The 27,570-nt window shown below is 45.4% G+C and overlaps 1 protein-coding gene across 4 annotated transcripts in view; it reads left to right on the plus strand.

The window, feature by feature from the left end:
* PRKCE (protein kinase C epsilon) overlaps positions 1-27,570 on the plus strand; it is a 502,312-nt gene that overhangs the window by 182,800 nt on the left and 291,942 nt on the right. For all 4 annotated transcript variants that reach the window (XM_011281033.3, XM_019827139.3, XM_045055096.1 and 1 more), the window contains one exon: positions 1,853-1,916. In XM_011281033.3, coding sequence (XP_011279335.1) covers positions 1,853-1,916 — 64 coding nt within the window. The remainder of the gene's footprint in view (positions 1-1,852; positions 1,917-27,570) is intronic.

The raw sequence follows: 27,570 nt of genomic DNA on the forward strand, positions 1-27,570 counted from the left end.
TCAGTCCAAGGTGAATTTTTTTCACCTCACAGGGAGTACACAGTGATCGTGGGAAAGCCACCTCTTCTTCCCCTGCCACTTCATTTGAATGTCGCGTTAGTACAGATCACATGCCTGCCTACCTTCCTGGAGGTGGGGCTTGCAGGGGCAAATGACCCCAGAATAGGCTCTCAGAGTTCTGAACATAAAGTCTTTCCCCCTCCACGAAGCTTTATTGGGTGTCTCCTGACTAATGGACAGTGAGGTGGGCGCTAGATATGTACATGTAATTCTCATACTCTCTGCCTAGCCGAGGAGATGGACATATGGACAATGTGTTACAGGAACCATAGGTCAGATGTGCATGTGTCTCGTCGGGGCACAAATGAAGGGGTGATCAATTCTGACTGGGAATATCTGGAAAGGCTTCAGAGAGGAGGGGATAACTGACCTCAGCCTTGAATGAGAAGGAGGTGTTCACCAGACTGATCCTTTCTAAGTGGTGCTTGATGAATGTGTGTCTCTGCTCTTTGCTGGAGACAGTGAAACAGAAAAGGAGGGGTAGTGGTTCCTGCCCTCAAGAATTTCACAGCTTGCTGGGGAGACGGGCCTGGCACGGACGTATGAGCCAATTAAAGCTCTGTGCAGACAGATGGAATTGCGGAGGCGAGGACAGGCCACCGGGGGTACTTGGTGATCCAGGGTTTCCAGAGTTACTCCTCTCTCATGGAGAACACAGTTTCTGTAAGGACAGTTCAGACCTTGCAAAGATGTCAAGTGGAAGAGGCCCAGGCGTTCTGCCTTGACTTGTCAGCCTGGTTCTATATAGAAGCAGCTAGCTGCATTTGGAGATGGGCAGGGAGGAAGTGAGGGTGGGTGGAGAAGGCCGATGGTAAGAATGTAGCAGTATTGGCTCACTCTTTACAACCCGGGTAGAATCTGGGGTTTGCAAAACACACGTATCAACACGCAGCTCGAGCACTCGGGCCCTCCAGAGTTGCATGGGCACCACGCACACTCCCAGCCTTTGCTTCTGCTGTCTCGGTTCTTCCACCTTGAATGACTCCCCTTTCTTGTCTTCGTGACGTCTTCCCAGACTGCTCTTCAACACTGATTTCCAACCTGCCAGATACTTAACCGGTTATCCTCTGTGGCTCATCACCAAGCCGGGTTCAGCATTGTTCTCCGTTTTTTAACTCCCCGATGAGAGTGTAAACACCTTCAGAGTGTGAATGGCATCTTATGCTTTTCTTTCGTCCCCTGCGAGCAGTTTGTGTAGCTCAGAGAACACGGCTTTCTCTAGATGGTCTTGCCACTGAATCTCAGCCTTGCCACTTTCGCTAAAACGCTGATCTCAGCTTCCTTCTCTGTGAAATGGCGTAACCCGGGGTTTCTCAACTTTGACACTATTGGCATCTGGGACTGGATAATGCTTCGTCGTGGGTACCAATCTGTCCGCTGTAGGATACTTAGCACGATCCCTTGCTCCCACCCATTAGATGCCACTGGCAGCCCTCCCTTTCCAGACATGACCATGAAAAACATCTCCAGATAATTTTTGTGTCCCAAAAAGCTTCCCTGTGTCAAGCGTCCCCTGTGCCAAGTTTCTCTCGTGCAGCAAGATCACTTCCAGTTGAGAACCACCGGGATGACATTACCTGTTGGGTCTGTATCAGACTTCCTCGTGCTGCATCCGGGACACAGCTGACGTTCCACAAATGCCGATTCACCCCGCACTTGGCACGCTACAGGTTGACGAGTTGAACGGAGCTGTGACCCTAGGTTTTAGCAGTTCGGGGTGGAAAAGTCATGGAACTCTCCAGCTGTTTCCCACAATGCATTAACAGAGTCACTATCATTTTCTTAATTGCAGATTGATCTGGAGCCAGAAGGAAGAGTGTATGTGATCATTGATCTGTCGGGGTCGTCGGGTGAAGGTAGGAGGATGTGATCTCTCCTCATTGTTCTCTTCCATTGACCCTTTGTCTAACGTCGTCTCCCTCCCCTCTGTGGCTGGGACGTATTACAGTGACATTTGATTAATTGGCACCCTTCAAAGGAAAAGGTTATTTTGAAGATGCTTACGCCTGTGTACCAAAAGGGACCAGCCATCTGTTAGCTTTGGTGGAGCAGAGGGAAGATTTTTGACTTACCAAGTAAGGCCAACAAAGCAGGCGTCCCTGCACGCTGGTGCACAAGGCAGGCTTCAGTAGAGCGGCAGCCTCTCCCCGGAGGCTCGCGTGGGGTGTGTGTGAGTGTGGGGGGAAGGAAGTAAAACCAGTTGGTCTAACGGTATTCTGAAATGAAACAAATAAGGTGTCAAATTTCAGAATCTTATTTTTTTCGAGCTTTTATAGAAGTGTTACTTCTTTTTACAGTTCCCCACGCAGGCAAAAGCCCTGCTTATAGAGAGAAATAATGGGGTAAGGGAATGTCTGCTCCCCACTGGATGATGAAATAGGGTGTAGACGTTCTCTGATGGTTGGATTTTCCTTCTTTCTTTCTCCATACACCCTCTTCTGTCCGTCCTGTCTTGGCACATTTACTACCTTTAAAGGCTTGCCGGGTGGCGAGGACTGAGCAATCACAGTGGAAGGGAAGACTGGACAATAAAACCTTGTCCACACAGAACAGGGAGATGGTGGCAGATGTAGGCCCCAGGGAGGCTGGGAACTAGGGCTGGAATTTATTGGGAACCATCTTTCCTCTCCTCTCTCTATGCGCAGGAGGACAGAACAGTTGGCTTTAATGTCATGGCAGAGAGATGGATGGGAAGGCCAAGGCTGGTTCCTCCTGGCGATGAGAAAATAATGGAACTCAGGGACTGTGGCAGTCTTTAGGGAAAGACAGTCAGCTCCTGTAGACCTGGCTGGAAGACCGGGGTCTTTTATAGCATCTCTCCGGGATGCTGGAGATTGCAAGCACAAAGTCACAACGCCACATGGTCTCCTTGCTTTAGGGATGAGCTCTAGTTTGCAGTTCAGTAGTGGGAGGAGAGATTATGCTCGCAGACTCAGTGGAGTGGGTCAAACGATGTGCTTGACAGTTGTGCCTGATGGTTTTCATTTGGCTAATTTATCACCCAGTTTCAACAGGTGTTCAGAATAATTCAATAATTGTGTGTATATGGGGCTTATAATAGAATTCAGTCCTCTTTGAATAGATCTCAATTATTTGGCATAGGTTTAAAACTTTAAACAGCCTTCCAAAATTGGTCTCGTACATTTTCTTCTCTTTACTGCAATTACATTTTGGCGTTTCCAGCTTTCCTTCTCTACCCTCGGCTCTGAGCAGCCCAGAATAGAATCTGTTGTAGAAGATTCAGGGATTTAGCAATGTTTCGTGTGAAATATTTAAGATGTGCCAAAGGGCCTGAAGAATAATAAAATGAGCACCAGTGTACCCACCACCCAGATTAAGAAATAAAGCAATGATTAGGGTGGAAGCTCGCACTGCTTTTCACGTAGCGTGTGATCCCAAATTCAGCAGACCTAAAAGTATTACAGTGGCCTCCTGATTGTAGATCCCGGCGGAAATTTTGATGAGCAAAATCAACTCCCCCTTTCCTTGCATAATCTATATGTCATAGGAAAACTAGGAAAATTAACAAAATATACCTTTCCTGTGCCAAAATGCTGGGTAACCGATCGGAGGGCTTAGGTTATTATTATTAGTTTTTTGCTTTGAAAAGATGAAACACTTGTGAAATTATGGAAGACCCCCTTTTTTACGTTAGACAGAAAGGATAGGGAACGAATGAATGAGTAAATAAATCAGAAGCAATTGATTTTTTTCCTCCTTGCTTCTGTGGCTTATTGCGTGTGAATGGCCAAAGCAATTTTCATTGGGCTGAATTCGGAGTGTATTTTTTTTTATCTCTTTCATCTTAAGAAAATAGAGTTTACTTCAGAAATGCTGACACATGCCAGACTCTGTAAAGTGCTAGCATGTGTTGCTCTGAAGAAAAGGAAAACTTTTTTTGCCCCCCTCCCCTTTTTTTTTCTCACTGTTCCCGGATTTGGGAGTCTTTCTCTGGATGGCAGGAAAGAGTTCCAGCAACCTCTTTGTAGGAGCTGACCTTGTTGTGCTCCGTTTGCGTTCTGTACCATCATACCGTTCGCCCATCATACCGTTGAGACTTTGAAGATCTCCTGCTCCAGAGGTTTTGGGAAGGGGTTGGGGGGGGGGGCGAGGAGAGGAGCAAAGGATGGGTAGCCACAACATGTGTTACCTAGACTGCATGAGAAGGGGTCCAGTGCAAAACATGGTTGTCCCAGCTGGACTGTGGATGTTCACAGATTCTTATCTAAGTCCCTTTCTTTAGTGAAAGCACCTCACTGTATTCTACAAAAGCATGCAAAGAGATTGCAATGAAGCAGGGCTGACAAGTTCACTCTGTTATTCTGCCGTCCGGCATCCCTTCAGCTCGCCTGTCTCAAATGCTCCAGTCCCATCAGTGGACAAAAATACCTATGTTCATAGCGATCACATACACTTTACAACACAGGCAAACAGCAAAGAGCCCAGGGAGAGGTGTGGGATGAGGCTGTGTGGAAAGGTGTGGGATGAGGCTCCGAACCCAGGATGTGCCAAAGGTTTCTTTTTCTTGCTAACACACTGTAGAACGCCTGGACGTTTGTGTCTGCCAGAGCTGGAGCTAATGTGATTTCTAGCTGTCTAATAAAATTCCACTGCTTGCATGTCCTGTGCAGCTCACCATAATGGGATTTGACTGGTGTGTGCTTTAGCTAAACCAGGCACCCTAACCCCAGATGTAAGGGGTCAGGCACGATGACAGTGAAGGCCATTTCCGGTCATGCAGTTTCGATCTCTGGTCTCATGTGAATAGCTATCAGAGCTCAAAGTTGAGGACTGGCTAATGTCTGTAGCAGGTTGAAGGAGTTGAAGGAAATGGGCTCTATTGGATAGGCACCACACCAGGCACTTTACCTACATTATCCCCAGTAGTGAACCTTCCAGAATACTCACGTGGGATCTTCCAGTCTCGGGTGCCTCTTAGTGTTTGCTTTTATCCTAAGTAATAGCCACCTGGCTTCCTGGTAAACATAGCACTACAGGCTCACCGGATACTTAAATACTTAAATCAGAGCATAATTAGCCCAGGTGACAGACGCATGAACAGCAATGTTATTCTCAAGTGTGCAAAGTATTGTCTCCTGCTGTGCACATTAGTTAGCCTTTCTACCTTTGTTGTGATGCAATTTGTCCATTACTCCGATTCTTTATAATGATGTGACAATGCACCACTATGTGCAGGCTCCCAGAGGGGCCAGCAGGGTCTGACCCGGGGATTTCTAAGCTCTCCTTTCCCTGCCTTCCATCCAGATACAGTGTTCACCCCGGAGAGTCCTTCAGAGCCTACACAACAACAGAAAGAACTAAAAGTGGGTCTCACTGATATGTTTGGATTGCCAAACTGCTTCTCCAATAAAACGCAGGAGAGATTAAATAATTTGAAGGATTTTTGTAACAGAGGCATCGCAAATAATGCAGTTCGATCAGGTTTCGGAGTGGAGTGATTGAGCATTGCAGAAGCAGAAGAGCAGGGAGCAGGACCCACGCCGTCCCCTTCTTCCTGCAGCCACATGCTGTGGACACCATTCAGTCTCTTCCCTGGGAGCCCCAGCAGGTGGGGTAGGCAGAGTACAGTCCCAGGAGCCCATCAGTCCTGGCCTTAAATCCTGGCTTTAGTGCTTACTGGTTTGGAGCTTCTCACTGGCGAAGGGGGGATAATCCCGTGTATGGCAGGGACTACGGTCAGATCGCTATGAGAACAGTGCCCTTGAATATAGGTGATGCTCAGTAAATGTCCTAAGGCCCTGGAGCCCTGCAGGCAGGGAGGTGGGCAAAGCCCGTGAAGGAACAGCGGGAAGGGTATACCGGGAAGCAGTTTGAAGGCAGGTTTCTGACTCTGGGGCATATTAAAAAGGTATAAGAACAGATCAAGGTGACAAAGAGGCCATTTATAGACTCCTATCTATATCTGCCTGGGGCTAACAGACTGCTTTCTGCAGAGTTCAGACCTTGCCATAGTTTTGCCCCATTTTCTGTCTTTCTCTTTCTTCCTCACCCTTCCCCCCAGTGAACTATTTCCTAGAAGGACGTTCTCTATCCTGTTTGTATCTCTGGCCTTGGATGTCAGAAACTTGTCTTTGTTGGAGCCTGGGTGTGCCCTCTCTGCTCAGTGCAGACTGAGCACATGTGGGCCCCACACTCTCACTGGCCCCTGGGTAAAAGCCCTTCATGGATTTGAAGACAGTCATTAAATCTCTCCTCTTCAGGTTGATCATTCAAATCCCTTACCTTTTCTGAAGGAATCGTTGAGAACTTTAACTCATCTTCGCAGCTCTCTTCTGGACTTTTTTGCAAGTTGCAAGGGCAGATAGACACGATCAGACCTGCTTGGCTTAAATGGTAATGTGTGTAGAGGTGTGTAGGGCACGTGCCTGACAGTTTTACCTCCACGTGGGAGATAGTTCCATTGAGAGGTCAAGTGCCACGCCCAAGGCCAAAAGTCTGATTGTACCACCCTGTTGGGTCTAGACCCCCAGTCTGCAATCCGGTGCCCTGCTCTACATCATGGCCTCAGTAGTGAGTGCGCCAACGTGGCAAAGACCTCCCCAACACTCTGTTTTAGTTTTTTCTTCAGCTTTTTTTTTTTTTACAGTGATAAGGAGCTAGAATTCTTAGCTTTGAATCCAAAGGTGACCCAGAGTCCTTTTCATATATAAGCAGATTTCTTTTCTGCTCTCTTAGAAATGAGAACTCCTTTAGTCCTAGTTCAGGAGCCATTAGCTCCTTCTCAGGCTTTCTGGAAGGTGGGTTCCTAACTAAGTCTTGGTCTGCAACTAGACGTGATTCAAATCCAAGCAGGTTAGTTGTCTTTCTTACCCTGTTTCCACGGCCAGAATTAGAGTGCTGTCCTCCGTGTTGAAATAGAAGGGGAGGGCTTCTGGAGACTGCCTCGGCCACTGGGCAGTTTCTATCTGGATAATATCTCTCAGCTCTAGTTCCTGAGAATTCTACAGCATTTAATCCAATGTCTTCAGTTACCAGATAGAAAAAGAACCATTAGTTCAAACGAACGATAGTCACCGGCGCGCTTTAACAAATGTGCCCGGCATGGTGCCCCGTGCTGGGTTTGGAGAATGGGAAGTGGGGAGGTAAGCAGAAAACAAGAGATGGCCTTCACAACACCCAAGAAGGGCTTGCCTTCAAGGAAGTGTACAGCTCATTTAGGAATCCAGGACTCACTTGTAGGACAAAAGTACTAGAGAGAAATGCAAGGTAGTATCACATGAAATACTTACTTGGGTTTTACCAAGAGTGCTCCAAATGGGAAATTGGGGCTGGAATAATCCAGGACAACCTCAGAGAACAAATTGGGTCTGGAATAACCCAGGACAACCTCAGAGAAGAGGCAGGGCTTGGGCTGAAAAGGAAAAGTTAGATAGCCTGGGTTGACAGGGAAGAAACGGGGGGGGGGGGGGGGGGCATTCTGAGCACAGGGGCATCATATCATTGCTATCAAAGACAGCTTTGTGGCTTTTATTTTTAGGTAAGGTTGGATAGATATGATAAATTAAATAGATACAAATTGTTTTCTCTAAGAGCTTCCTAACAAAGACAGTTATCAGTATTGTAGACAGAAACTCTCATACAGTGCAAACAAGAAAATGAAATACCTGAAATGATTAAGCTGTGTTTGAAGGTTGGAGGCCGTTCTTTCTAGATGTGTCTTCATGGTCAAGGCCTCTCACCCACTTTGGAGCCCAAGGAGGAGGAATGTTCTAGGTCAGGTTTGGTCAAGTCTGCGATGTTGAGTAGAGCACATTTTATTATAAGCTTGGGGCTTAGGGGATTAGAAGATCAAGTCCAGGTACAGGCATTCCTTTGTATCTTTTCTGCCCCACCCCCTCTTTTCTCCCTCAGCAACCACATGGAGTCCTATGGTAAGTGCTCCACCACCTCCACCATCCTCCTCCTCGCCAGCCTATCTAGCTTGTGTGCCCCCAGCAAGCCCTGACACTCCGTCTTTCTCTTTGCAAGTTCTGCTCAGTCTCTAACGAGAAGCGTTGCTTGAGAAGCAAAGAAGGCTCTCACTTTCCCAAACATGGGATTTCAAAGTCAGTCTCCAGTTCCAAGATGCTGAGAGGTCTCCCTCCTAAGAGGTGCCTTAGGCAGTGGGATGTGGTCCGGCTCACCCCGCAGACTCCCCCGACGTGCATGGGCATGGGAGATTCTCTAGTAGCATGTGGAGCACAGAGGCAGCCTTGGGGCTTGATAAGAGTGAAAATAAAGTCCAGATGTGCAAAAACATTGATCTTGCAGTGTGTATCCCACGTCTCCACCCCCCCGGCATAAGTACTTACCACTGATACCCAGGACACAGAGCCCTTAGTCTCCAGGTTTTTGGCTCTATTTTCTGATGGAATAAATGCCTGTTCCTAGAAATGACCATATGCACCAGACATTGGAGGGGGGGAGGGGCAGTCAGCAGTGAACCAAGGGGAGAAAACAGAGCACCTTACCCCCATCAAGGGGTTTATTATGTCCCAAAGACACAGTGCTAAAATGCTTGATGAGAAATAAACCAAGAAACCCTCATTTCCTTCCAAATAGGCTCTAGATGCAAAGCACTTCCTCTGAAATGAGTCATCCACAGTTAACAAGACCAAATGCCACCCATTAGCAGATGAAAAACAGAATTGAATCCTGAGTGTTGAAAGAGCAGAGCTCTTTCGTATCACTACCAAAGCCTCCTTCCCCTGTGCCATTATGGAGTATAGATGTGTATTTTCTATTGACTTTTGTGCCTATTTCACTAATGAAGTAATTGAAGAAGGAATAGTTATGTTGAGGAAAGCAGCTTCTAGAAAGGGCAGATTTATAATAGATCTTTAGTCAAGAAGTGAGCCCCGTGTTTCCTGGCATGGCCTCTAATTCTGTCTCTGTTGTCTTGCTATGCATCATTTCTGTGTCTTATAAAGAAGATTGTTTTGGGAAATTCATGTTTGCAGCTTAGTTCACACTGGGTCAAAGCGGCCTATAATTTAATCATTGACTGTTGTTTATGTCCTCATGATTTGGCTTAAAACAAGAGAGTATTTCCATTCATCTAACCTAATTTAGAGAGCTGTCTTTCAGGATCAACTACTTTATTCTTTTATCCAGTTGAAATTGGCCAGTGCTGACAGTTTTATTGATTTTCCTTATTACCTAGCTTTGTTGAAACATTCACATTTTCACAATCAAGTGCTTCACCATCTTTTTCAAGTTGCTAACACAGGGGCTTTTATCTTCCTCCTCTTTACAGACCTTTGGTGTGAGCTGGGGTGGGGGGGTGTGAGCTGGTGTGAGCTGGGGTGACTGGGAAGTCTGTGCATTTGTCCACACACACGTAGATGAGAACGAATGTCTCTGAATCACCTCTTCTGTCTCCCCTTCGTCCTTAGTTTCCGTCACTGATTGGAAACATCATGTATTTGTTTACTTAAGATATGGTAGGCTCTGGGAGTAGAGCTAATGAACTTGGCCCCTGCTCTCAGGTATCTATACTCCTGCAGAAGGAGGCAGGCGATAGACATGTTTTAGCTATTGTGTAGCGGCTGGCAGAACAGCATGCTGTGGGACCACCGAAGAGACTCCTTTCAACTTGAGGGCTCACCCTGGAGGAGGCAGTCGGTCAGTGGTGGAACTTGTTGTAGCCTCTGGCCATGGACAAGTTGCTATGTCTCTGTATATGGCAATGGTTGTATTTCCATCTATTTTTTTTTAAGCTTTTAAGTGATTATTTTAAAAGCTAACACACATACATGGGAAAGAAAAACAAGATTACAGGTCCATAGCCTCCCATCAGCTCTTCATGGCAAACCCAAAAGGCAAGTTTTCCTTGGTTGAAGAAACAGAGCCACTGTCCAATCAGAAGGTAAAAGAAAGGTGGACAAAGACTTTGATCTACCTAAATTTGAACTTTGCAGGAATATATCTGATTTATACATTCATTCATTCAACTTCTAGCTATTGGGCAACTGTACCAGTTACACTTGTGAGTGCTAGGGGCCCAGAAGTGAACCCTATAAACAATACAAAGCCGCATGGGCCTTACACTTTAGTGGGTATGCTTGTGTGTGTGTAGGCTGTCTCTGCAAGGATACCTAACACACTGGGAACGATAGCTGCCTCTGGGGAGGGGAAAGGGTAAATTTAGAAAGAGGGGAAAGGGTAAATTGACTTTCCTGTCAATACCTGTAATCTTGTTTTTCTTTCCCATGTATGTGTACTAGCTTTTAAAACAATCACTTAGAAGCTTAAAAAAAAAATAGATGGAAATACAACCATTGCCATACACAGAGACACAGCAACTTGTCCATGGCCAGAGGCTACGACAAGTTCCAGAAGACCCTGCAGAGAGGAATGACCCATCATATCCAGAGACTCTAAGGATAATGCCCTTCTTAATGCTCTGCATTACTCCACAGACACCTCTGATTTGTAATGGGATGTGCTGAAATGTAGGATATGTAGGGATATGTAGGGATCCCCCAGACTGTGCCTGTCACCAAGGACCGAGTGCCCCAGTGTGGAAAAGCAGGTGGGCCAGAGTGGGTGATGAACCAGTGATGTGGGCAGACGTTCACTCCACGGAGCACCTTGCCTCTGGGTGCTTAGCCCTGAGGCTGCTGAAAGGCCCGCCCCCCTGGATGCACAATCTCATGGTGGCATCTTCTCTAGCACCAAACAGCACTCTCCAGCATTTAGTGGCAGCTGGTCCTGGTCCCAAGCTTGGTCATGTCCACAGACCAAGTGGCTTCACCAGCTGGGGTACCTCCTGTCCAGCCAGGAAGGGCCAGCTGGCTGCCAGTGGGTGAGTTACTCCCCCTCTCCAGACCCTCAAGTTTGCCTGTTTCCCGACATTGAAAATAACGGTCATGTTTATTTCAAACAGAGATGTTCTCTCCAACAGGAACCCGTGACCGCTACAGTTTGCCAGGTGTGAATTCTCCTGGAGTTGTCAGGGGAAGTTAAATTCCCTTCAAGGTATGTCTAGGTGTTATTGGGACCAGGATTCCTTAGACATCTGCATTGTAGTTCCTGCCGCACTAGTTAATTACTGGCTTTACCAATTGACTGAACAAACATCATCTGAGAACCTGTTGTGGGCTGTGTGCCATGCTGAGAGCTGGAGAATCAAAGGCGAGAAAGACGAGGCCCTGCCCTCCAGGTGCCCCCAGGCTAGGGCTTGTCATCCAGAAGTCACAGGCTCTCTTTAGGCCTCAGGGGCCTCCTCCATACCTGCAGGGTGATGGGGACTAAGGGCACCTTCTCCCTCCGTGGTTTGAATCAAAACCAAGAATTTACACACAGCCAGGCACCTGAAAGGGGGCAAGTGGTGAGTACAAAATTTTAGGCCAAATCTCCATATAGAAATCATTTTATTGAAGCCTTCAGGGGTCTGTCAGGTAACTTTGATCCTATTTTACATATGAGAAGAATTAGGCTTAAAAAGTTGAAGAGTGGGGCGCCTGGGTGGCTCAGTCGGTTAAGCGACCGACTTCGGCTCAGGTCATGATCTCACGGTCCGGTCCGTGGGTTCGAGCCCCGAGTCGGGCTCTGTGCTGACAGCTCAGAGCCTGGAGCCTGTTTCAGATTCTGTGTCTCCCTCTTTCTCTGACCCTCCCCTGTTCATGCTCTGTCTCTGTCTCAAAAATAAATAAATGTTAAAAAATAATAATAATAAAAAATAAAAAGTTGAAGAGTGTGAATCACCTGGGATCCTGAGGAAATGCAGATCCTGACTCAGTGGGCCTCGGGCGGGGTCTGAGATGCTGCATTTCTCAGCAGCCCCCCACCCCCACCCCAGGGCGATTAAGGTGCTGGGGATCCTCAGGACAACACTCTGAGAAGCAGGACTCGACTAGAGCTTTGATGGTGTCCTTGCAGCATGCTGAGAAGGCATCAGTTTCTATTTCACTGGAAATTGAGAGGGAAATCTACATCCTGTCTCAAAGTCAATACCTTTCAATCCTTTTCCATCCCTCTTCTCCTTTCTTCCGGGAAAGGGGCTGAGAAGGCACTCGATGTTCGTAGGGAAGGTGAGCAATTCCCCGGCCTTGGCTTTCCAGGCCCGGCTTTAGTTGTCTGCAGAAGGTCAGAGTGGAGGGCGTTGGTGTTCTTCAGCGAGGAGCACGAGGAAAACAAAAAGCAGTCAGGATATTGGAGTTTTTGTTTTTGTGTTTGCTTTTCTATAAATACCTGCAAGTATTGAGTGGTGCTTGAATGTGATCCCACTGTGCTAATTTTCTCCCGGTTTCTGGGGCTTTGATGAAAGCAGTTTACCCAGGGCCCTTGCTAGAACTTACCTTTATGTGTTCCTCTGATGAGGTAGGCAGGTTGCACCTTCCTTTGATGGATGCGGAAACACAGAGGGAGTTCTGGATGAGATGTTGGGTACACAGGAGGGGCATAATTTTTATTTGTTGAATAAATGAATGCGTGGCTAAATGAAATAACAGGAGAAAGTGCCACTTTAAAAGGAAACTATTGAGATAAACAAGTGTTTGGACTGACTCTGCTTTGGATAGCCAGTTATTTCATATTCCAGTGTATAGTCACTGGGGACTTCATGGGTGAGCGAGGGCCTGCGTGTTTAAGCTTTCTGTACCTTGCACTTATTAGGGGCTCTCTGAGGCCTCCTCAGAGCCTCCACACACACCATGTCCCCAATTGTAATACCCTGTCCCCTCCCTGTTTATTCAGCTACTTCTCCATGCTCTCAAAATTTGATTTCAAGTTTGCCTCCTGCCAGAGGCCTTCCCACATCAGCCCACCCACCCCCACCTGCTGGTTCACAACACTGTATTTGCTCCCACACACACTCCTCGGTGTCTTTCTGTACAACCGTGTCCTCATATATTTATATTGTATCTATAACGAGAGTCCTGGTTGTGCCCTCCCGCCCCAGTAAGCCACAAGCCATCTGAGGACAGAGGTTTCTGTAAAAGGGGCCCAGAGCTAAGAGCTGGCCCAGCACCCATGAGGCTCCTGGGTGGCCTCACAATATGACAATGCAGACCATCCTACCGTTAGGACTATACAAAGCTAGATGGGAAGCAAGGGCCATCTCTGTACTCCTCTCCATCCAGCCAGGAACCAGACCACCCAAACCCAGGGTGGTACGGGATACCATAGAGACATTGACTCAGTCCATGGGAGCCTTGATTATTGCCGGGCCTGGCTAGTGCTGGGCACAAGGCCCCCTGAGTAGTTACAGTGAATTTCAGCATTAAGCATTTAAGCAGTTTATGGTGAAGTGGCAATAGGAGTAACCCCTTTACTGACATCAGAAGCTTGGATTTGGTTCCTGGACCTGCTACTAACCAGCCAGTTAAAGGTGAACAAATCATTGAGTGTTTCCAGCCCTTGACTGGATTGCATCGACAGCATTAAGACGCGGTGATTCAGTGAATGTTCAGGATTCCAGAACGTCAGATCGGAGATTTTCTGAATACAGGTGTGGCTCAATGAGAAGGTTTCATAATCCCTCTTTACCTGCTTACTCAGCTTATCCCTACTTACCACCAGGAAGTCAGACTCAGTTATCCCTGGCCAAAGCACTGGGTCCTTAGCAGTGGGTGAGACATGGTGGGAGTCTGAGAAACTTAAAAGGTGGCTATGTAAAGAGGGAGAGTTTATCTCATGACCCCTTAGGGGCAGTTCTAGGACCAGAGGGGTAGGGGTACAGGGAGGCAGCTTTAAGCTTGGTTTAGTGTATAGAAAATGCCTCTAGTAGACAGAGCTCTCCAGCATTTAAACACATTTGACCAGTAAGCAGGGAGCTCTCCGTCGCTGGAGGTATTCAGAGACTGAATGAGCATTTTAAAATATTATAGAAAAATCAATCTCCTAATGGTCTTTTGTGAGATCTGAATATTTGTAACATAATTTCCTTAAGTATATACAAATGGAGAATTGTAGGGCTACTTTATTTTATTTAAAAAAAAAATCCAAGGTCCTCATTGTAAAAACAGAGAGAACAAGAGAGTATGGGATAATGGGGACACGGAATAAGTTGGGTTTCAGCATCTATTTACAGAATAGTTATATTTCTTGAAAATTTAGGCAAAAATGGAAATGTTACAATGTGGATCTTGTTTCCAGAGAACTAGGGAAGATCTCTATTGGAACGGACCCCAAACTGTGTCCACCCCTGTTGTGAATACTTTTTGCAAATGGAAAATCTCTTGTAACACCAGTATTCGCTCCTTAGTTCTCGTTCTTGCGGGTATGCACACAGAGATCACCGAAAGAGCGGTCTCTTGGTGTGCATCTGTGAAGAGATCACCCAGGGGAGAGAAGGATGGCAACCAAGGCCCCTGATGTAGGGGAAGCAGCATCAGTTCATGTGTGCTGGGGGTAAGGAGTTTCTCCTCAGACTTAAGAAGCCTAGGAGCTATAGAAGTAGGAAGAATGGAAATTCCTTTGAGAAGACTTTACTCAGCTTCTTCCCTGAGAAGTGGTTTGATTTTGAATAGATAGCTTCTCACTATGGGTGATGTATTAGCATAAAGATTACAATTAAGAATTTATTGCCCATATGAGGTGGGGCACCAGGAAGGCAGGTTGGCCCATCTCCCCTTAATGGTGACCTACGTTTTGTTAAATGCTTGAAATTTTACCTCCAGAACTTTCATGTGTTTGCTGGTTTAAGTTCACGATGCTCATTGAATATCTAACTCTTCTTTTATTTAAAAAGAAAGAAAGAAAGAAAGAAAGAAAGAAAGAAAGAAAGAAAGAAAGAAAGAAAGAAAGAAAAAGGAAGGAAGAAAGAAAGAAGGAAAGAAAAGAAAAGAAAAGAAAAGAAAGACCAATCCTTATACAAAGATGAAATCCTAAGAATTTCTTGAATTTCCTCATGCTCAGAGGACCAACAGTTAGGTTTGTAGGTAGGTCCCTAAATTTGTACACACTTCTAAAAAGGTGTCTGAAGGTCAAAAGAGTGAAAGTTTGAATAACTGAGTTAATGTTGTAATGGGAGATTACATTCCAGAGAGCTAAAATATTTACTGTTGCACCAAAAAGAATAAAATACCTAGGAATAAACTTAACCAAGGAAATGAAAGCTCTGTACTCTGAACACTGTAAACACTGATGAGAGAAATTGAACACGACACAAACAAACGGAAAGATATTCCATGCTCGTGGATTGGAAGAATTAATATGGTTAAAATGTCCACACTACCGGGGCACCTGGGTGGCTCAGTTGGTTGAGAGTCTGACTTCCGCTCAGATCATGATCTTGAGGTTCATGAGTTCGAGCCCTGTGTCGGGCTCTGTGCTGACAGCTCAGAGCCTGGAGCCTGCTTCAGATTCTCTGTATCCCTCCCTCTCTGCCCCTCCCTGGTTTGTCTCTGTCTCTCTATTTCTCTCAAAAATAAATAAACATTAAAAAAAAAAAAATGTCCACACTACCCAAAGTAATCTGCAGGTTAAGTGCAATCTCTATCAGATACCAACAGCATTTTTCACAGAACCAGAACAAATAATCCTAAAATTTGTATGAAACCACAGCAGACCCTGAGTAGCCAAAGCAATCTAGAGAAAGAACAACAAAGCTGGAGGTATCACAATCCCAGATTTCAAGATATACTACAAAGCTGTAGTAATCAAAACGATATGGTACTGGCACAAAAACAGACACGTAAATCAACAGAACAGAATAGAGAGCCCTTACATAAACTCACATTTTTATGGCCAACTAATCTATGACAAAGGTAGCTGGGGAAAGAGTCTTTTCAATATCATTTATTGAATGATATTGGGAAAACCAGACAGCTACATGCAGAAGAAACTTGACCCCTTTCTTACACCATACACAAAAATAAACTCCAAATGGATTACAGACCTAAATGTTGAGACCTAAAGCCATAAAACTCTTAGAAAAACGCGTAGGCAGTAATTTTTTTTGACATGGTCTGTAGCAGCATTTTTCTAGATATGTCAGAGAACCAACATATGTTATAAAATGGCTCTCATTGTGTCTCGGTGTTTAGATACCATCATTGGTCCTATTTCCAGCATCCTTCCCCACTTGGTCATTTGGGCAGCCTGCCCACCTGTTTACAGGCTGGGAGGGTCCAGCCGAGGCTAACCAGGGGCCTTTGCAGCCCCCTGAGGACCCTTTGCTGATTTGCTGTATTAGAATCTATTCTCCGAAGTAGAAAAGATGTATCTTATCACAAAGGCCGATATTCTCATTTTTTTCTTACTATTATTTTTATTTAACAACAAAAAAGGCAGGAAGCAATAAAATATTAAAATAATTGCAAAATCACTTTCCTTAGACTCTTAAGTCCTATGGAGGCAGAGACCATGTCTGTTTTGGTCTCTGCTCTACCTTCATGGCCTCATACAGCGCCAGGGTCTGGGCATACTTAGGAAATGTTTGTTGCATGAATTAATGAGTGGCTGCTGTCCAGGTAAATACGGCGAAGGCGTGAAGGTGGCACAGTGGCTTGGCAGACAGAGGACACCACTGTGGAACGCGATTGCCGGCTGATGGCCGAGCGTCCATGTGTGTTGTCGGGACGCGAGATGTATGGAAGCCGAGAACTGCCTGTCATAGGTGGGTTTGGGGTCAGCAGGGTTGTCGGCCAAGCAGCTGGAGTCTGTAAGGCAGACTTCACCTGCCTAATTACAGATGTCCGTCTAGCCACTGGACCTCTCCCTGGCTGTAATTATGGCCTTTGAAGCCACTATACTGCCAGGCGAACTAGAAAGACCTAGCTTGCACTGCAGAAGGACCTATTTTGTTTTTATTTTTAATTTTTTAGAACATATATCAAACCAGAGTACTTTCGACTGAGCATTTCCTTCCCATACTGCCCAAGGCCCTCACCAGACTGTCTTGCCTTAGAAAATGAAAAATGATAATTTCTTGGTTTGACTGGAGGAAATAAGACCCTCTTGTGATCTGTTTCCCTTGTATCAATCTCTCCTTTGAGGTTAATTTAAATCAGCCTCACACTCTGTCTCCATTACTCTCTTCCCACTATTTTTATTTGGAAATTATATCATATTATATATCATGGGTCATATGTACCTATAATCCAGATAGAGAAAAAGCACATTTCTGGTGCCTTTGTAGCCCCCTGTGACCCTTTGGTGATCTTGTCTTCACCATTTATCCCCAAAGGTAACTACTGTCCTGAATTGTGTGTTTTCTCCCATTTCTTTATGATTTGACCACCTGTATGTATGTTTCCTTAAATAATACATTGTTTTGTTTTTACCTACTTTAAAAAAATTTTTTTTTTACTGTTTATTTATTTTTGAGACAGAGAGAGGCAGAGCATGAGCAGGGGAGGGGTAGAGAGAGAGAGGGAGACACAGAATCCGAAGCAGAGAGAGAGCAGGGAGACACAGAATCCAAAGCAGGCTCCAGGCTGTGAGCTGCCAGCACAGAGCCCAACATGGGGCTCAAACTCACGAGCCATGAAATCAAGACCTGAGCTGAAGTCAGACGCCTAACCAACTGAGCCACCCAGGCACCCCTGTTTTTACTTACTTTTGAAGGTTTATTTAAGTGGTAACATCCTATGTAAATTCTTTTGTGGTTCATGCAGTGTTATGTTTTTGAGATTCATCCATATTGATGTGGGTGGCTTTAGGTCATTCATTTTTATTCCATTATATTAATATATTAAAATTCATTTAGGTATTCTATTCAGGATACCTGGGTCATTTTTAAGTTTTTGCTATCAGGGACAATACTGTGTTCTGGGGCATACTTGCTTCCTACAGTTTCTTTAGGTTTCTTTTCGTGTGGAAATGATGCCTCAATATTTTTGTGTATGTTCAACTTTACTAGGTAATGATAAATTGTTGTTCAAAATATCATGCCAGTTGCTGCTACCACCAGACATGTTTACAGTTTCCAATCGCTTTATAGCTTCATAGTTGGTATTATCAGACTTTTAAATTTCTGCTAGTATGGCGGGGAATGCTTCCTCTTAGTTTTAATTTGTATTTCTCTGGTTATTAGTGATATTGAGAAACTTTTTATGTATCTACAGGTTTTTGATCACTCCTGAAAGATAGTTGTTCATTACTTTTTAAACTTTTACATAGCTTTTTTCTAAATCTTATAGCTTCAGAGTCAGTTACATTTGTTGCAAATATCTTCCCCTAATGTTTATATGAGGCTGATATTTACATTCTCTCTATGGCCATCTGGTAAATAGAGATCCTAGGAGTGAAACGTGTGGGCCTAGAACATGTCATTTCACATGGTTGGGCTTCTGTTTCTGCTCAATCAGGTGAGCGTCCTGATGCATTCCCATCCTACTCAGTAACAGAGAGTGATGGCGGGAGGGGTTTATATGCATGAAAACCCACTTTGAAAGTAATGCACCATACACATAGAGGGAAAGTGTACTTTTTTCTACATTGTCATACAGTCTTCATTTCTATACCATAACATCTTCTCTGGAAATCTTTTTTGTTGTTGAGTTGCTTTTTTTTTGATTGCACTGGGTGCCGTTTGAAATTATTATTGACATTTTTTTCACTTGTTATCTATTTGCTTTTCTATTTTTATTTTTTTTTTATGTTTCTTTTTTTGAGATAGAGAGAGACAGAGCATGAAAGGGGGAGGGTCAGAGAGAGGGAGACACAGAATCTGAAACAGGCTCCAGGCTCTGAGCTGTCAGCACAGAGCCCGACGCAGGGCTCGAACTCACAGACCGCGAAATCATGACCTGAGCCGAAGACGGCCGCTTAACCGACTGAGCCACCCAGGGGCCCCATCTATTTGCTTTTCTAGCATATAAGCTGCAGAGGGCAAATATTTTATCTTGCTGGGTTGTCATTGCATTCCTGGCAATCTGGATTAGTGCCTGGCACAAACTACGTGCTCAAAAATGTTTGTGCAGTGAGTTTGAGCCAGTGGTGTTCGTAGCGGTCATGGTATCATCTCAGTGTGATCGTCCCAATGCTGTATTTAGGATTTGCTCCCTGTTCAGATAACTTTCCAACTTGTGTAGGGCATTATTCAGTGTATTCTCTGGCCTTCTTCTTTCCAGGGAGGGTAGGTGGAGCCAAAGGAAGGGAATTGCACCCTTGGGAGTGGAGAGCTCAGTTTTTAGATTTGTAGCTCCGACCCCTGGTGGGCTGGCACTCCTCTGAGGGCAGATTGCTAGGATGAGGCCAGAGTTTCCCAGCATTTTTTCTCTGCCCTTCTGCATGGTTGCCATCAAGTTTGCTGCTTTTTCAAACCCTGTTGCCTTTTGCTTTGTTGCTATAGAAACCAGAGCTGGTAGTTTGGGGGAAATGTTTGTGCATGTGAATGCTGGGGGAGGGGTGTCATGGAAGTGGCAGAGCTCCAGAGCTGGGTGGTGGCCCAGGACACGGAGTGAGGACCCTGCAGACCTCTCTATGAAGGCCCTGCCTGCTTTGGAGGGCGCTCTCCTCAGAGAGCTTGTGATTTAGAATGGCGCACACTTGGGGAACAGGCGTCCCTTTGTAGGTCTGCAGGGCTTTCCTGGAGCTGGTCCAGCCATTCCGTGGAACATCTGGAAAGCCTTGGCCCCTCCTGGTGCCAAAGCCACTGAGCCCTGGAGACAGCGATCAATGAACTCTTCTTGGCTGCTCCTTAAGCCGTGTCCCAGACAAGTGCTTTTCTGGGAACCAGTGAGTAACACGGATCTTTGAGGCCAAGGCTTGTGTGCTGTGGCAGTGACTTTCACTTTTGATCAAAGGGTGGGGGCAGAGAAAGGGTCTGCATGGGGAGAGCAATGAGAATTCTGCTTTGTAGGAAATCAGAACCCAAGTGCGGAAAGCCCTGCTTCCTACTCACTGGTTTTCCAGCTGGAAAATCAGCAAGCTGAGCTATTGCCTGATGTTAATGTTCCTTCATGCTGGGGCTGGTATGAGGGGTGGGAGTGGGTTTGAGGCTACAGACTAATTTGGTTCTCCCCCACAGGTAATCCTTGCAACCCCTGGGAGAGAATTCTAAAAAAGTGCAGGGTGATTTTTTTTTATGCACATAATTTCATCTCACACTGGGTTGTGCTGAAGACAGTGAAAAGAATTTATGATGTACACTAGATTGGGGTAAATATGCCATGTAGTTACCTGATATGCACTGATGTTTTCATAACTCACATGTTAGAATGCACATTTAATATTTATAATAAAATATATATGTGCCTGCAATAGAAAAATATATACAAAGAGTAGAAAGGCCCTGAACTCATCCCTCAATAAATGGTCTCCTCCTTGTTGGGGTCAGGAGCTCAGGATCAGTTTACTTTCAGTGCCATTAAAATAAAAGCTGTTTTATTTTACCGCTTGTGTAACACATGGTAAGTGCTCAGTAAGTGCCATTTGAACTGTTGGTAGGAATGTACTTGGAGTTGCCCCTGACCCAGAAATTCTTCTGTAGGGTTATCCCACTGGCAAAGACAGATTGCTGGATTTGAAATAGCAGAATATTGGAAACAAGCAAAAATCCTACAGCTAAGGGGCATTCCGTACCCTCCTGTAATGGAATAAGCAACCATTACAAGTTTTTAGGCTGATTTTTATATATTAACAGGGAGAGATGTTCAAAACTAATGGTTGAGTAAAGTAAGTAAGTTGAAATCAGTAGATATGGTATGATCCCATTCGTGCAAAAAGAAACACACACACATATACGTGCTGGACATGTGTACACACACAAAATTTTACCTCTGACAGAGTTGGAATGGGAGCAAAGGACTCTTTCCTGCCCCCATGTCCTTTTTAGCTCATTGAGCATATATTTGTAATCTGCTCATCTACACTCCTCACCATGTTGTCTCCTAGCATACATGACTACTACCTCCTCCGTCACGTTTGCAAGTTTCACACCCCCCCCCTCCATAGCACCCCGGGACCCCTCCGCAAGGTGCAGCTTGGCCTCGTTTCTGAAGCCCCACAGAACTCTCTGATTGCACAGCTTAGCAATACATTAGGCCTCTCTTACTTAGGTTGTTCTCTGCCTTATTTCACGGTTATCACTGCTCTTCAAATAGACTGTCAGGAGAGAAGATGGCACTGTACGAGGAGGCATCAAGTTGCAGCCTGAGGGGCAAGGATCTCCTTGCCTGGCCCTTTGGACTCTCTGTGCTCCTGGAGCTGGACTTGAGTCACAACCTCTGTGACCCATTCTCAAGGGCTGCTGTGCTGGGAAATGTATACTACCTCATCCCCTTACAGGTGATAGGAATAAGGGTGCAATACCCAGGGCTTTGCTTGCTGCTAGGACTCAGGGCAGGCAGCCAGTTACTAAAGTCAACTGTGTTCCAACCCCCAAGACTTGTGCTTGTACATGCTTGTGCACAGTACACACGTTCACACACGTGCATTCACAGTCACCTGTGTGGTGTGCCCCTGGGCTCCAAGCTCTGCCAGATGCCGTGTCCTCCGCAAGCTCTACAGAAGCGACATTGGTGCTGGAAACACAGGCACCCTCCCACCCCGCCCCAGGTCAGAGCGTGATGGATGAGAACAGTTTTGCAAAGAGCAGCCTTCCTGTTCTCTGTTCCACTCCCTGGTGCCTGGAGGCACCACTGCCCCCTCCTGCAACCTTCTGGGGCTCTGCTGGAGGAGAAGAGAGAAGTTGGGGACAGTGTGTGTGGTTTGAGGAGCTGTGAGGCTGTGGGAGAGGGCGGCCGGACCTGCAGTTTGTCCCATTAATGTGAGTTTGGGGTTCCTGAAAGGCGGGTGTGTAGGATTAGGCTCCCCATTTCCTGATATCTCGTTAGCATTCAGCCTAGACCCTATGGCTACTTTGTTTGGAAGAACTTGACTCTTCAGGAAAATGGAGGGTCTTAAGGCCACCCACTCTCTATATAACACCTATACAACATGGCCCTTGGTACTTCTCACATAAAGATAGGAAAACTCACCTGCATCCTCAGGGGATTAAAGTTTAGTCCTGGAGGCAGCCTTGTCTGCAAACACAATACCAGGGTAAACTAACACTTGCAAAGGCCTGAAGTCTTCTCCATTATTAATCTCCACAGTCTGGAGTGGTGTCTGGCCTCCCTGCCTCATCGGTTGGTTGAGTGCTCACTGGCCAACTCTGGGGATGCAGAGATGAGGCACATGACTCTACTCGCAAGGATCTCATGCTTTTAGTTGTGGGAAAAGGCATTACAACAGTCAGCGCCAGAGTGTCATTGATGTAAGACTTCTTCCTGTTCAGGATTCATTGAGGCTTCAAGGATGGGCTGGCCAACCCTACCCAGCTTGGAATAGAGGCTTGGAGGCAGAAATGGGCTTTCCCTGGTCAGGAGGGGACAAAGGGTAATGGATGGCAGGTTGTGACTGTGTGGGAGATGGGCTCTAAAGGGTGGGCAGTAAAGAGAGAGAGACCGGTGTGCCTGGCAGTCCTGGAGCTGTGAGGAAGGCAGAGTTCATGCATCCTAGTATGCAGGAGATGGGCCAGTGGAAAGGCCGAGTTTGACTCTGTCACTGGCCCACCTAGACTAGCCCCTCTCCACTGTTCTGGATTTCAGTTTCCTTACTCGTATGTAGATGGCAGCAGTAAAACCGGCCTTCCTGCACCCACTTTTTCAGTGGAATATGAATCTCTGATTGTTGTTTAGCTGGTGAGAGAATAAGCTAGGATTTGGCAGGGGTCTGAATGGTTCTCCCCCGGAGACAGCTGCATTCTCTTCTCTCTGCCTGCTTTCTGTACCGGAATAGGCATCCTCAGCATCATACCCATTAGCCCAGGGGCCTTGACTCCTCTGACACTGTGTCCAAAATTTTATGTACATTCTGGACACGCATTTTCAAGGCAGAAGGTCTTTGCTCCAGTTCTCAGAAGAATTCAAGACCTCAAAAAGCTTAACAGGAGCTTCTCCAGAGAGTGGTGCTGGGTCCTCCCATGCCATCCTAGAGACTTTTCTTCTTGTGCCCCTCCCCCACCTCCCCATTTTAGGAATGAACTATGTGACACAATAGACTATTCTAAGCAATTCTTTTTCTGCTTGGAAGAAATGTACAACATTGTAATAGAACTATTTCTAAAATGTAAACTTGGGTGCCTTCTCAAGGAGAATGTATGGAACATCACCGACATGTTTAGTATCTTGGATGCTTTTATGAACATCAGTTATTGGCCTATACTTTCCTAAGGATCCCAGGTTGCTTTGTTTTTAATTGCACTCCTTGTTTCCATATGTCAAAGAGAGTTAAAAATAGATATCTTAATTTATGTAGAATTGTTTGTGTAGAAGCCCAAGGATGGCTTCAGCTTCTCTTTTGAAGTGAAGTGTTGTTTTTGTAAACAGTACTTGCTACTTGGGCAATACAGTCAAGTTCTAGACTTCAGAGCAGTGGGTCTTGAACTAGAATGTGCATCAGCATCACCAGGAGGGCTGGTGAAAGTACAAATAAAGCTTGCTCTGCCTGACCCCCAGCGTTTCTGATTCTGTAGGCTTGGGATGAGGCTCCAGAACTTACACTGTTAACAAGTGTGCAGCCCAAGGGTCCTGGTCAGGGGACCACACTCTGAGAACCACTGCTTTATAGTAGTTCTCCTTAAACTTCAGTGTGCATGTTCAGTGTGCACGTGGGGAAGCTTGTTAAAATGTAAATTCTCATTCAGAAGGTCTGGGTTGGGCCCCGAGATTCTGCTGTTTTCAAACAGCTTCCAGGTGAGGCTGGTCTGTGGAAGATGCTTTATATAGAAAGACTTTTAAGCAGTGCTTCTCAATTCAGACTGCACATTAGAATCACATAATGAGCTTGTGGAAAAATGGGGAAGGAGCAAGAGGAGGAGGGACAGAAAAAGTTATCTCCCCAAATCCAGATCTCTGGGAGTGGAGTCTGGGCTCATCAGGTGTTTGGATATGCACTCAAGGTTAGAACCGGGTTGTCAAGGTTGTGAAGTTGCTGAAAGTCCCCAAATTAAATGAAGTGTTACAGTTTTGAGTATTTGATAGACTAGTGATTTGTTTCCAACCGTGGTTTCACAGTTAAATCATCTGGAAAACTTTAAAAGATATTGGTACATGGATTAAATAATATGTTTGGGATTTGCTTTAAAACAACATGGTAGTATGTTAACTAACTGGAATTTCAATAAAAACTTAAAAAATGAAATAACATGGTGGTGGGGAGAAATGGGTGAGATTTTTGATCTGGGGTGTCCAATATGTAGCCACCAGCTGCCTGTGACTTTTTGAATTGAAATCAACTAAACATTTTTAAAAACTAAAAAAGCAGTTCCTCCATGACAGTGTTTTAGTTTTTTTTTAATGTTTATTTATTCGCATTTGAGGGAGCAGAGAGCATGAGCAGGGGAGGGGCAGAGAGAGAGAGGGAGACATTTCAGAATCTGAAGCAGGCTCTAGGCTTGGTCAGCACCGGTATGTGAAATGTGATTGGCCATGAGCTGATCATTGCTGAGGCTGAGTGATTGGGTACTTGGAGGTTCATTATTTCTTGTTTACTTTTATACATCTTTAATGTTTTCTATCATGAAGTGTTTTTAAAAGATACCCAGGCATTAGGAGTGGGGCCCAAGCCTCAGGGGCTTTTGGCAGCTCGCCAGGTGATCCCAAGTTTCAACCACTGGACTAATTGAACAGGTGGGCTTAGGCATAATGAGAGCCAGCTGTGTTCTTGACTCTCACAGTCTTGTCTCCATGGCTTGGTGCTTGTCTTCCCCCTCTCCTCTGGTTAATGAGGGTGGAGATTGTTGTCTTGTTTTCCTCTCAGACATGTAGCAAATCTGGAGAAAGAGTTGAAAAAGCTTTGAAAAATGTGAAGCACTGGGTACAATAACAGGTTTGTTACTTTGCCTTGTCTTCCTTCCTCCCACCCCCAGTCTGGCTTCAGTGAGGCCTTGGAGTAGGGTTGCAAGATACTGCAAATAAACATACAGGAGCCCCAGGTAAATTTTAAATTTAGCTAAAGTACAAGTTACTGTTAGGATGTCCCTGGAGGGGGACGGCCCTCTCGCCAGCGCACAGAAAAACATCGCCAGTGCCCTGGAAGAAACTGAAGGGCAACCAATCACCGAGCGCCAGCACAACCCAACGGAGAGCCCCCAGCGGCTCTCCAGAACAACTGAAGGTCAACCAATTACTGAGCAACAGCACAACCGCGCACTAGAGAAAGACCCACTGGAGCCTAAACCCGGAACTGCTACAGCTTAAAAACCCTACCCCACCATACCTGGGTGCGACTTCCCTGACTCCCTGCTCGAGTCATGGAACCTCGCCTGGAACCTTAGTTCCCAATAAGGCCTTATACTGCAAAAATTGTTTTTGACTCTCACTCCTATCTTTACCCCACACAACGCCTGACACTAACAGTTACCTTCTAATTTTTTAGTGTAAATATGTTCCATGCAATGTTTGGGACGTATACATACTAGGAAGCACTTGTTTGAATTTTATATGCCTTCCCCGTTGGGCACCTCTTTCCCTGCCAGCACACAGTAGGCAGAGGGCCTGAACTTTGTGTTTGTAGCAGCACATCCATGGGGCTACCTCTGCTTGGAGATTTTGTCTGTTAACTATTGCTACAATTTGAGATCGGGGTAACAGAGGGAATTGGAGGATTTGGTCTTAAGGTTCAATGAAGGAATAGCCATTTATGTAAATCTTTGATTTCTTTCATCAGAGGTTTATAGTTTTCCTCCTATAGATCATGTTAATATTTTGTTAGCTTCATATCTGTTTATACCTGAGCATTTTTTTGGTTTTTGTTTATTTGTTGCTAATGTGTTTTTAATTTCAAATTCCAATCGTTTATGACTAGGATATAGGAAAGCAATTTCTTGTATTAGGCAACCTTGCTCTAATTGCTTATTAGTTCCAGGGTTTCTTGTCAATTATTTGGGATCAGCGGTTCCCAGAGGGTGGAGTTGTGGAGGGGGTGGTAGGGAGGAATGAGCAGGTAGAGCACAGGGGATTTTTAGGGCGGTGAACTATTTTGTATACAGTAATGATGCACACGTGTCATTATATATTTGTCCAAACCCATAGAACATAATACAGAGTGACCCCTAAAGGAAGCTGTAGATGCTAATGTATCAATATCGGTTCATCAGTTATAACAAATGCACCACACTAAGACAAGATGTAAATAAGAGAGCAAACTGTGTTTCTGGGGACAGGGGGTATTTCGGAACTTTGTACTTCCTGTTTAATTTTCCCATAAAACTAAAACGACTCTAAAAGCTATTTCAAAGATGATAGAGGGCCTTGGTGAAATTAAGGTGCACAGGGTCGGCATCTAATTTTGAGTCTAATATCAGCTGAGAGGCTGACCTGCCACATTATTTGAATCCTGTGATGAACCTGAGTTTCTTCAGTTTCTTTCTTGGTGTTTAGGCTAAGCATGCTGTGTTGTTTTTTTTTTTTTTTTTTCCTCTCTCTCCCTGTCTTTGAAGACTTTAGTGTGTTTACAAGTGCTAGCCTGTGTTTCTAGAATAAGAGGTAAAGAGATTACAGTCATGGTTGCAGCGTTCCTAAAATAAAATGCCACATTAGAACCCATGTCACAAGGAGAGTGGCTAGGAAGGGATGGAAGTAGTGGAAGCCTCTGTTTCCCCATCTGAAAATGGGGATGGCAATTCTCTCCTCAGACTAGAGTAATTAAATGAGGTAAGTTATGTAAAGTGCTGGGCACAGTGTGAACACTCAGTGATTACAAAGACCCAGGATCTTTGAAAAGAGTAATCCCAGGGGACCAATGGCACTTAGGAAGAACAGGCTTTCCAGAAGACTGAGAGTGAAGGTCCTATCCCCAGAAGCATTTGGGAAAACAGTGGACCTGGGGTCCTGGTTGTCTGGGACGTTGTGCAAGGGACTTCTCAGAGAGTAGAGTGCCTCAGGGCCTTCCAGGTGCTTCTTGTCTTGAGATCCACTGGGGTGTTCTGCTCCTCTCAGAGGGAATGCCATTGAATGTGGAATGAGACAGCAGACATCCCATGAACCACGGAGATGGAAGAGACCCTCTCTGCCCCCCACCTCCTACCCCAAAAGAGAAAGTTCTCATTTGTGAATGGCTCTGCCTTTGAGAGTATTTCATGACCTCCATGATGAGGTCAAATGGAAGGTCCAGGAGGTTCACACACAAGCCTGCAAGTGGGGCTCGAGATCTTTGTCTGAAGGTGCATTTTCCTGGGTAAAACCCTTTACCTGTTGGAGATTAAATGCTTTGAGACCCCTGGTTAGATAATCCAGCACTGAGGAAAAAATATGAATAATTGCTCTATTGCTTTGTACTTCTCTTGATGGAAATTAAATCCTGTTTTCTCAGCAGCAGGGTGATAAAAACATTTTCTGAGGATGAGTTGGTGTTCCCCCCCCCCCCCCGAGTCCTTGAGAGCTGGTTATTTAGTGGCATCTCTATAGGAGATTAAAAGGAATTCAGGTAAACAGCTGAAGGGTTTACATGGGACTTGGTTTTTAAAGACATCCTAGGGGGTATTTTCCTTTGCAGAGATGAGGGTGCACAGCAGCAGCTGTAGAAGCTCGGGCATTTGTGAGGAGTGGACGTCTGTGCAGTCCCCTCCCAAGA

This window comes from Felis catus, chromosome A3, assembly GCF_018350175.1.
Source record: "Felis catus isolate Fca126 chromosome A3, F.catus_Fca126_mat1.0, whole genome shotgun sequence".
Lineage (NCBI taxonomy): Eukaryota > Metazoa > Chordata > Mammalia > Carnivora > Felidae > Felis > Felis catus.